The 12,103-nt window shown below is 42.2% G+C and overlaps 1 protein-coding gene across 1 annotated transcript in view; it reads right to left on the bottom strand.

Moving 5' to 3' along the window:
- Window positions 1–11,899, bottom strand: part of PRMT8 (protein arginine methyltransferase 8) — a 203,501-nt gene extending 191,602 nt beyond the window's left edge. Inside the window, exon 1 of the mRNA XM_011931063.1 lies at window positions 11,806–11,899. Within this exon, the coding sequence (XP_011786453.1) occupies window positions 11,806–11,853 (48 nt within the window). The 5' untranslated portion in view covers window positions 11,854–11,899. The remainder of the gene's footprint in view (window positions 1–11,805) is intronic.
- Window positions 11,900–12,103: the final 204 nt, after the last annotated feature.

The following is a 12,103-nucleotide window of genomic DNA, read 5'->3' as shown; positions in this document are numbered from 1 at the left end:
CCAGCATGGTTCATTACCAAATCTATCGGATGACCTCAGATGACCGCCTTTGCATTCCCCCTGCCTGGTGAGCCTCCTAACATCATCATGACTGACCCCGGGCTTCCAGGCTAAATAGTAATGGAGCTACACGCCACCCAGGGGCACAACAGGTCATGTCTTGACTCTACCAATCTCCTCCAGCACAGGAGAAGAAATGAAATGAACCCGGGAAGCTTATGGCTGATTGATTTTACATAAGGGCTGGATGGATGGATGAGCAGCGTAATGAAGTCATTACCACTCCTGAGTTGGACACAGGCTCCTACTGGAATGCACCGGAGTAAACCGCTAAATCTTTTACTGTGCAGTGTCTGAGGGTTCCATAAAGGGGAATCCCCAAAGGCTGCCATGAAGTATGAGATCAGCTCTCCTTCTGAACGTGACAGTATTTCTACACACATAATTGACACAATAAACAATGCTGTGTTGTAGCCACACTGTGAGGCACTGCCTCCCATACACAGAACCACTCTTGGTTTTCTCCACGGTCCTCACCTGTTGCAAGCCAAAACCTAATGGGCTGAATTCCCTCCTGGAAAATGGCCCCACACCTGTAAAATCCTGCAAAGGCTCCCCATTGCCTACAGTATAAAATCCAAATTTCTTAGCTTGACATGTAAGTCATTCTATGATCTGGCCCCAGGCTGCAATTCTGGCGTCTGATGCCACTGCATGCCTCTTCTCATCCTGCATACCAGAAACATTTGTCTATTTGGTATTTTCTTAATTTGCCCTGCACGTTCATGTCTCCAACTCTTTGCTCCCATTCCTTGTTCAGGAGCAATATCTTTCCTCTCTCTCTATTTGTGGATAGGCTTCCCTTTCTTCTAGTCCTAGATTAAAAGACACCTGCTCCATTAAATGCCCTTCATTCATCAATTCAGAGTGCATTTATCTGCCCTCTGGGTCCCCATCTGCACCCTAGTTCAGTTGGTTTCATTCTGCACTTGGTTCTGCATTTTTCATATGCTCATTCATTTGATAGCCATGTATTGAAACATCTACCATGTACCATTACGCTGCTTGGCACTGGGAATATATACATGGTCCCAGTGTTGACAGCCGCACAGACTAGAGGGGGAGACACATATGCAAATAGCTGTGGTACACAATAACATGGAAAGTCAGATCACATCCCTCCTCTGCCCGAATCCTCTAGTGACTTCACATTCCACTCAGATTTAAAGCCAAGGTTACAACTACGACCTACAAGACTTCACATAGCCTAGCTCTGGTCACTTCTCTGAACTGTTCTCCCATCACTCCCATTTCTCGCTCCAGTGACCTCCCCACTGCTCGTCCCACACACAGTGTGATTTTGCCCCGGGGCATTTGTGCTGGCTGTTCCCTCTCCCTGAGGCATTTGTATGGTTGCCCCCTGACTTCCTTCTAGCCTTTTGTCAAATGTCACCTTCTTAATGAGGGCTTTACTGGCCACCCATCTCCCTGACCCTTCATATCTACCTTCCTAAGCATGTTTTCTGTTGTATGCACTGTGCATTTTGCCTATTAATTGCTCATGGTTTTCACCTTCAGTGGATTGCAAGCTCTGTATGAGAGGCATTTTTATCTGCTTTGTCCCAGTGAACTACCTGGAACAGCATCTGGCACATAATAGGTGCTCATTAAAGATCCGTGGAATAAATGAATCACGGGATGAGTACATGCTACAGGAGATGGGGGCAAGGGCAAAAGAAGGAGCAACTCTGGTGAATCCTCCCAGAGCCCATTCCTTAGAGCCCAGATAGTTCCCATAACTGAACAATTCAGACCCAGGGAATGGCCTACACTATTGGCCTCTCCTGCTAGTGTAGTTGGCAAAATACTAAATAGGCTATGTGGCCTGATCCAGAGCTATTCGCTCAGCCCAAAATATGAACGAAGCATCTACTATGTGCTAAGAGGTGCTAGGCTCCGGAGGCTCAGTGATGAACAAGTCTGCCTGTTCCCTGACCTTATGGAGCTTATAATCTAACAAACAGCAAAAGAAATGAAGGACATGACCATAAATTGTAACAAGTGCTAGAACTCCTGCCCAAGTCACATCCTCCTGGGGCTAAGAGGTAATTTTCCTCAGCAGCTAGGAATGTGGGCTCAGAAATCACCCTGCTTGATTCAGTATTAGTGCCATATTTATTAGCTGTGTGACCTTGGGTAAGTAACTTACCTTCTCTGAGCTTCTGTTTCTTCCTGTGCAAAACAGGAATCATAATGATAGCTACTATTAGGGTTACTGTGAGGATTAAATAGGTGATCCATAAGCAGACTGGTACAGTGAAACCTCATTCAGTTGTCACAGTTGTTAAGGGAAGGAGGGCTCACTTGGGAGGTCCAGCATAGCCCAAAGCCATGCTGTATGAAGTCATTACATCAGTTCACTGATAGGTAAGCAGATGTGTCCTCATTGGCCTGAATTGTGCCATGGGTCAGCAGCAGGAACAGAAAAAAAGCAGCCAGAACTTTTCACTGCCTTGGTCTAATCAGTACAGCATACTCCTTCCTTCCAGCTTGTGATGTCATTATTCCCTCGCGCAGAATAAGATTCAGGCTTAGTTTAGATCCCATAACTAAGTGCCCATTATGCAGTGTACTGAGCAGCAAGTGGGAGGAGCACAGGGCCTTCTGCAGCTGGAGCTGCAATTAGCGCCCTAGGGCAATTGGGTCCCAGCTTCTCAGCATCCTCACCAGTTTTTCTCCCTACTCTCTCCCATCATGCTGCCTTCTCCCCCATGCCCAGAAGCACAGGCAGCTCTGGACACTGGGCAGCCTTGGAGGAGGCTCAAGCTCTCTTAACTGAGCCGAGCCAATAACCAGCTTTAGGCTCCTAAGGGCCTGCAGCAGATGCAGCCATCCAGCTGCGCCAATTAGTCTTGAGTCTGTGATCGGGTATGTTTCTGGGTCCCTTTAGAAACCCCCCAAAACTCATCAACCAGCCATGTCCTGCCCTTCCTTTGCTTCCCATACTTGCCCTCCCTTTCATCTGAGAAGACTAGCAAAAGGAAAGGGAATTCCAAGAGTGTTCTGAGTAATGGAGCTATGCTTTGGGAAGCTTCCCAGCAAACTTGCAAGCAGCCACATAATTTCAAAGCATCCTTCCCTTTTCTGCGTCCCCAGGGCAGTAGATGAGCGTTGCTCTAGTGCTTAGCACATTCGATCATGGTGTGGGATTATGTGCTTCCCCTCCCCTCACCCAAACAGTGGTCTCCTTCAAGGCTGACACTGTGTTTCTTTTTGCTTCATACCCATTATGGCCAGCACAGGATCTGGTATATGGTAGGAGGATGATAAATGCTATTTAAGAATGAACAACCCAGTGAAGGAAGAAAGGAAGGAAAGAATGAGCAAATGCCTTCCAAAGGGCAAGTCTGAGAAGGGGAGGGTGGGGAGCAGCAGCAGAGGACCAAGGGCTGGGTGAGCAGGGCTAGACAAGAGCGTAACCTTCGGGATTTTGCAGCATGATAAGCATGGAATCTGTAGTTCCAGCCCCAGATCTGTCACCAGTGTTGACCCCGGACAGTCCACATACCAGTCTAGGGCTCAGTTTCTTCATCTACAAAGGAAGGGAGTTGGGCGAGGTGAGGTCTTCCTTTGAAACTAATAGAAAAATACATTCCCCCCCTCCATCTCTGCGTACCCTCAAGTTCCCCTTTATGAAAGAACCCATCTCTTGGCTGGGTGCGGTGGCTCACGCCTGTAATCCCAGCACTTTGGGAGGCTGAGGCGGGCATATCATGAGTTCAGGAGATCGAGACCAGCCTGCCTAACACGATGAAACCCCATCTCTACTAAAAACACAAAAAATTAGCCGAGCGTGGTGGCGGACGTCTGTAGTCCCAGCTACTCTGGAGGCTGAGGCAGAAGAATGGCGTGAACCCGGGAGGCAGAGCTTGCAGTGAGCCGAGACGGCGCCACTGCACTCCAGCCTGGGCGACAGAGCGAGACTCCATCTCAAAAACAAACAAACAAACAAACCCAGAAGGATTCACTGTAATCCTCCCTATGAATGTATGTAGTGGTCTTTCTCAAACTGGAATGGATGATTCCAGAATGTAATTACATCCCAATGTGGCGCTGGCAAGCAGGTGGTCCTGGGCACTGTGGGATGGAATCAAAGCAGAACTCCACAGCCTAAGGTCCATCGGACTAAAACATAATTTATTCACCACATTCCAGGTTAACAGTCAGGGAAGAGTGACAGGCATCAGGCTGTGGGGAAACAAAGTGCTTAGGAAGTAAAAGGAAAGAGACTTGTTGAGAGATGAAATAAATTGTGTCTTATATGATCTCGACTATCACTTATTTCTTGTCTTGCCTGGAGCAAGTGAGATAAGAAAGTCTACTTTCAGTTAGTGCAGTGTTCAGTTAGAGCACAGGCTTTAGAGACAGCCAGATGTGGGCTGAAATCTCAGCTCTGTCCCTTATTAGCTGTGAGAGCTTAAGCGTGTTTCTTCATCTCTCTAAGACTCAGTATCTTCATTGTAAATATATGGGTCATAACAGTGTCTACCTCACAGGGTTATGGTGAGGCTCTAAAATGATAATAAACACGTATCATCAGTGGATACTAAAAACATTAGACAAAAGCCTGATGGGGGTATTCACAAAACCTCAAAGTATCACTCCACAGATCACTTGTTAATTACATAGGAACATGATACTTCCACAATGTAGAAATCTGGCAAACACTGCCTTAGCCAAGTGGTCATAGCATCATGAGTGATGGGACACATTAACATTTTATGCCCCCAATGGGATGAATTGAGAAGGATGCAATATCACTTATTTAATATTCTTGCTAACAATATTTAACCTGAATCTTTCCATGAGGAAACATCACACAAATCTAAGCTAAAGGCATTTTGCAAAACAAGTAGCTTGAACTCTTCAAAACTGTCAATGTCATGAAACGGGGTTGAGGGGGAAGGCTGGGAAGTGATGATAATTAAAGATGACCAAAGAAATATGAAAAGTCAATGCAATGTGTGATCCTCGATCAGATCCTGAATTGAGAGAAAGGGGAGAAAGACAGACAGACAGGGAGGGAGGGAGGAAGGGAGGGAGGGAGGGAGGAGGGAGGGAAGGAAGGAAGGAAGGAAAGAAGGAAGGAAGGAAGGAGAAGGGAAGGGAGCGAGGGAGGGAGGAATTATTGAGAAAAACAGGCAAATTTGAATAAGGATTATGTAATAGATAATGAAATTATTTTAATGTTAACTTTCCTGAGTGTGGTTATTGTATCTTAGTTATGTAAGAGAATGCTCTTCTTCAGAAGAGATGTATGCTGGAATATTTAGGAGCAAAGTCATAATGTCTGCATGTAATCCAATATATTCAAATATATTTAGAGAGAAATAAAACAAAAATGTGAAACTAAGTGTAAGAAACTAGGTGTAAGACATAAATCAATTAGTGAAACTAGATGTTTCATTGTATATTCTTCCAGCTGTTTGCAGCTTTTAAATGTTTTCAAAATAAAGACTGGGGAGAAAGGTTAATGCATGTAAAGTTCTTGGCACATAATAAGGGTTCAATGAATAGTTAATAAGATATTCTGGTGATGGTGATCTCTTGATTTGATTGAAATAATTAAAATCTAAACATGCTTATTTTATGCCCACCTCTCATGGTCTGCCTTGCTATGCGAGATGGCTTAAGCCACTAGCCCGTTCTGAAGTTTAGTTTTCCCATCTACAAAGCAGGGAGACATCAGAGCCATATGTGAAATACCAAATAGAAAAGTGATGCTGAGAGGATGGTAAAGATTATACACATAATGAGGAAATCAAATTCCTCTCAGGGGCTGGCATAACTCAATCCATGTTGCTGTAATTATAATGGGGACATCCTCTGATTATTTGTGTCAACTCTACCCTGGTTTATTTTTCTCTTTTGACATCCTCTTTCATCTGCTGATGAAATTATTGTTGCTTTGTGCTTTTTAAATGTTCTATGAAGCTTAAAAGAGGAAGAGCAATGCCTGTTGAAGAGAAGGCAGGCCCTATTGCATGTATAGTACAATTCTACAGATATTGACTGCATACTTTCCTCCACCTTCCTTTGTGTCAGGCACTTAAGATGCAAAAAGAGCAATAAGATTATTTCTTGTCTTTGCTTGAGGGACTCATATCTTATTGGAGGAAACGAACACATAATCAAGAAAGTAGGCCAGGCACGGTGGCTCATGCCTGTAATCTCAGCACTTTGGGAGGCCAAGGTGTGCAGATCACGAGGTCAGGAGTTCGAGACCAGCCTGGCCAACATGGTGAAACCCCATCTCTACTAAAAATACAAAAATTAGCTGGGTGTGGTGGTGGGCACCTGTAATACCAGCTACTCGGGAGGCTGAGGCAGGAGAATTGTTTGAACCCAGGAGGCAGAAGTTGCAGTGAGCCAAGATTGCACCTTTGCCTTCCAGCCTGGGCGACAAGGCAAGACTCCATCTCAAAAAAAGAAAAAGAAAAAGAAGGTAGACAGGCATATGAACACCTTGTTGAACACTGTGTGGCCTGTAAAACTTAATAGGGTCACAGTAAGTAGGTATTCACTAAATCATTGTTGAACAAACGAATAGCTAAGCAGATGGATAAACAGATGGACAAACAAGCAGACAAAAGAATGAAGCGGATATGTGAATTGACAGAGAGAATGACTAGCTTCTTATGGCGACTTCAGTAGGTTGGCGAAAGGTTACTAGTTTATTGATATTCGAAGTGGGCATTGAAGGACAAAGAAAATTTAATCTAGGATGAAAAGTAAGAGGAACGGCAAAATGTAATAAATAATTTTTTACTTTTTAGTAAAATCTGTCCTATCATGAGGAAGAAACCAGAGAAATACAATGTCAATGATGTAATCACCTAGGTAAACCTATCCTGAATCAAAAGAGAGATGGCAGCATTTCCGGGAAGAGGAACCACACCGTTTTGTTCCACGAGCATTACTGAGCATGCACCATGTTGCAGGCATTGTTCAGCTGAAAGACACAAAGACAGTAAGATACCGCCATGGACCAGAGGGGCCCACAGCCTGGTAGCAAGATTTTTTCTATAGATTTTTCTGTTCCGAGATACAAAAGCAAAAGATAAAGAACAAGAGAAAAGCAGTGTGAAACTAAAAACTAGCTCTTGAGTAGAAGTCATTGCTGAACATTGTGTGGCATGTCAAATATAGAACAGTCACAGTAAGTAGGAATTCAGTAAATCACTGTTGAACAAAAGAATGGCTGAGTGGATGGATGGATGGATGGATGGATGGATGGATGGATGGATGGATGGATGAACAAGTAGACAAAAGAATGGAGAGCCAGTCATGAATAGCTTCAAATACAGGCAAAATAGAAATGTCCCTTCTTAAGAATGTGTGTACACCAAGGCTGCCAGTGGCTGGGTTCCTGGAAGCCTTGCACAGGCAAAAGAGCTTTGCAATGCCTGGAATCACTTAGAATATATAAAAGTGTAAAGAAAGCCAAGACTTAGATAAGGAGTTACTGAAAACAGTACTTGAGTGCGACAACATATACTCATTGCCATATTTTAATTTTGCCCTAGTCATATCTTTGCTTAAGAAGTGTAAAGCCTAGGTTATAATTAAGACACAGCCTAATAGTTAAAGTGTTGATCTAATAAGGAGTTTTCTTTTTAGAAAAAGCAAAATAATATGGCTAAATCATGCTTTTCATCTCTTACCCCTTCTCCGCCATACATAACTGGAGTAAATGCATTCATCTTCCCTCTATAATTCCTCCAACTGGAGGACTGAAATTGTGGGTACAGTCTGGGAAGAATGACCCAGCTTTTGAAGAATGTCTTGCTATCACTCAGAATAAATGACAGCAAAAGACAACAAAGACTTATTTTCCTGGGGAAACGGTATGGTGTAGCAGTTTATGCTGATTCTGGGATCAGACCTTGGGCAACTTCCTTAATCTTCCTAGGCCTCAATTTCCTCATCAGTAAAATGGGGACAATAAGAGTGCATATCCCCTAACGTTGTTATAAAAAGTAAAATGATAAAGGATCTAAATCAATTAGCACATTGTGTCTCGTAATAAACACACAATACTTATTAGATGTCACAGTGAAGAGAAATAAAAGCAGATAATTGGGAATTCAATATATAGTAGTAAACTAAACCAGTCCTGGCTTGGTCACTCCACTGGCTGACCTTGGAGTGAATCATAATTGGTTTAAACCAATGGCTCTCAATGAGAAGTGGTATTGCCAGCCCCCGCCCCCTGCCCGCCATGCCCAGGGGAAGTTTGAAAGAAGTTGTCACCATGACTGGAAGGCTCCACTGTCACTTAATAGGTGAGGGCCTTAATAGGTGAGGGCCAGGGATGCTAAATGTCCTGCAGTGAGTAGGACAATCCTGCACAACAACAAATTGTCATCCAACACACCAGGAGTGCCCCTGGTAAGAACTACTGGATTAAACTATTCATGGCACTCCACTCCTGTTTCCATTCTTTTTGCCAGACTGGTTTAGGTCTGGACATGGGCTCACTTTGGCCAACAAGACATAAAAGCCTGTTAGGATTCTGAGAAAATTTTTCCTTATAATTAAAAAAAAAGGAGAAGATCCTCTACTAGCGGCACCTGGGACCTCTGTAGCCGACTTACAACCACGAGGGGGAAAGCCAAGAGAATCACAGAGACCACCCAGAGCCCTGACAATACTGAGATGCTGAATTAGCCAACCCTGGAACTATCTGCCTCCAGATGTCTTGTTCAGGGAAAAAAAAAAAATACATTTCTTTTAATTTAATCACATTTTAATCTGGTTTAATCTATTATTTGCAGTTCAAAGTATTCTGAATAGTATAAATAGCATATTGTTTGGCCTAAAGCAGGTGAAAAGAAAAAAAAAACATGACCATTGCAATTGAAGCAGAAAAACATTTGACCAAATCCAATACCCATTCATGATTTTTTTTATAAAGGAACTATCACAAAAAAATATAAATAGGAATAGACGGGAACTTGCTCAGTCTGATAAAGTACATCTCCAAAAATATTTACAGCTAACATTACACTCAAGGGTGAAAGACGGACTGTTTTCTCCTTGAGGTCAGAAGCAAGGCAAGACTATCCTCTCTCACCACTCTTATTCAACGTAGTCCTGGAAGCTCTATTCAGTGCAATAAGACAAGAATAGGAAATAAAAGGTATGTGAATTGTAAAGAATGGAATAAAACTCTCCCCACTTGCATATGACAAGATTGTCTACATAGAAAATTCCAAAGAATGCAGAAAAAGCTTCTAGAACTAAGAAGTAACTTCAGCAATGTTACAGGATACAAAATAAATAAACCTACAAAAATCAAGTGTATCACCATATACCAGCATGAACACAGACACAAAAATTAAAAATACAATACCACTTACAATCACTCAAAAAAGAAAGGAAACATTTGGATATGAATATAACAAAACATGTGCAGGGTTTTGTCTTAGTCCATTCAGGCTGCTGTAACAAAATGCCCTAGAGTGGGTAAAACAACAGAAGTTTATTTCTCATAGTTCTGGAGTCTGGGAAGTTCAAGATCAAGGCATCAGCAGATTCAGTGTCTGGTGAGCACTCCTTCTGTGCTTCATAAATGGCATCTTCTTGCTGTGTCCAAGTAAACAAACTCTTTCAGGCTTCTTTCACAAGGGCACTAATCTCATCAATGAGGGCTCTGCCCTCATGACCTAATCAACTCCCCGAGGCCCCACCTCTTAAGACCACCACACTGGGGATACCACAAAATTCACAATGTGAATTTTGAGGGGACACATTCTGCGCACAGCAGACTTTTATGCTGAAAGCTACAAAATCCTGTTGAAAGAATCAAAGCTCTAAATAAAATAGAGACTCACTGCGTTCACGGTTTAGAAGCCTCAACAGAGGAAAGATGATAATTATCCCTCAAATGTATATATGGATTTAACACAAGTCCTATCAAAATCCCAGCAAGATTTTTATAGATATAGACAAGCTTATTTTAAAATGTATATGGAAAGGCAAAGGAACTAGAATAGCTAAAACAATTTTGAAATAGAAGAATAAAGTGGGAGGAATTAGTCTACTCAATTTCAAGGCTTATTATATCAAAATATACAGCTACACTTACCAAGACTAGATGGTACTGGTGGAAGGATAGACACATAGCTCACTGGAACAGAACAGAGAGCCCAGAAATAGACTTGCACAAATACGCATAAGCGATTTTTTGGAAAAGGTACAAAAGTAATTCAATGGAAGAATGAGAACCTTTTCATCAAATGGTACTGGAGCAATTGGATTCCTACAGGAGAAAAAAAACTCCCTACCCCCAAGTCCTACATGGTATACAAAAATTAACTCAAAATGTATCATAGAATTATATACAACTATAACACTTTCAGAAAAGGCACAGGAGAAAATCTTCATGATCTAGGCTTAGGCCAAGAGTTCTTAGATTTGACACCAAAACCATGATTCACAAAAGGAAAAAATGATAAACTGGACTTCATTAAAATTTAAAACTTTTGTTCTGTGAGAAATCCTGTTAAGAGGAGGAAACAAATAACCCACAAACAAGGAGAAAATATTTGTAAACCACATACCTGACGAAGAACTAGTATTTAGAATATGTAAGAACTCTTAAAACTCACCATTAAAAAAATTAGAAAATGGGCAAAAGATATGAACAAACATTTCACCAAAGAGGATATACAAATGGCAAATAAGAACGTGAAAAGACGTTCAACATCACTAGCGATTAGGAAAATGCAAATTTAAGCTGTTAAGCTATCTTACACACTTACCAGAATGGCTAAAACAAACGGTAGGGCCAGCAAATGCAGGTGAGGACGCAGAGAAACCGGGTCTCTCATAAATTGCTGGTGAAAATGTGAAATGGTACGGCCACTCTGGAAAACAGTTTGGTGGTTCCTCAAAAAAACCGCATATGCAACTACCATACGACCCCACAATTACACTCCTGGGCATTTATTCCAGAGAAATGAAAACTGCTGTTCACACAAATACCTGTACAAGACTGTTCATAGCAGCTGTATTCCTAAAAGTCATAAACTGGAGACAGCCCTTATGCACTCCAATGAGTGAATGGTTAAACACACGATAGTACACCCGCAAGACAGAATACCATTCAATGGTTAAACAAAAGGAGCTATTGATAACAGGCAAAACTTGGATGAATCTCCAGAGAATTATGCTGAGTGAAACCAAAAGAGTCAATCCCAGAAGGTTACATACTGTATGATTCCATTTATGTAGCTATCTTGAAATGACAAAATTACAGAAATAGAGAATGAATTAGTGGTTGCCAAAGATAAAAGAAGGAGTCTCCTCTTTTAGGGATGTGGGAGGGAAGTGGGCGTGGCTATGAAGGGCAACAGAGGGATCTTCTGATGGAATGTTCTGTATCTTGATTACATTAAGGTCAATATCCTGGTTACAATATGGTACTATAGGCTTGCAAGGTGAGGGAAAACTGAGTAAAGGGTAAGCGGAATCTCTCTGAGTTATTTCTTACACCTGCAAATGAATCTACAATTACCTCAAAATTAAAAGTTTAATTGAAACAAAAGCACCAGTGTACAGTAAACAAGACTGTGGAGCCGCACAGCCCAGAGCAGCATGGTACGGACTTAGAGACATGAGCAGGCTCTGCAGATGGAAAAGAGGAATAAAGACAACAGGCCCAACGGGGTCAAGATAAATGTGCACTATTTCACTTGCAGGAAGAAGAAAGGAAAGAAATTACCAAAGAAGCTGACTTACAAAAGAAACCTCTTTCAGCTTGAAGCCATCTGAAGCCAGAGACTCCATTCAACCTGGCACACATTCAAATAGCAAGCCTCCCTGGTGCAGAAATCAGGCTCTCCAATTCAGAGGGAGTAATTTGATCCATTTACTCCAAGTCAGCAGTTTGGACACATGTTTGCAATCTGAAGGCTTCCTGTGAGGTACACAGACCCTTAAAAATATTTCTTACAGGAACTTCCTGGTTTTCCATGCCAGGCCAGGCTGGAGTTGGACTGACCTTGTGGCTGTACATAAACAAGAGTTTTAAAGGTCG

The sequence above is a fragment of the Colobus angolensis genome, unplaced genomic scaffold (assembly GCF_000951035.1).
Source record: "Colobus angolensis palliatus isolate OR3802 unplaced genomic scaffold, Cang.pa_1.0 Scaffold89, whole genome shotgun sequence".
In the NCBI taxonomy this organism is placed as follows: domain Eukaryota; kingdom Metazoa; phylum Chordata; class Mammalia; order Primates; family Cercopithecidae; genus Colobus; species Colobus angolensis.
This window is presented reverse-complemented; position numbering and strand designations above follow the sequence as displayed.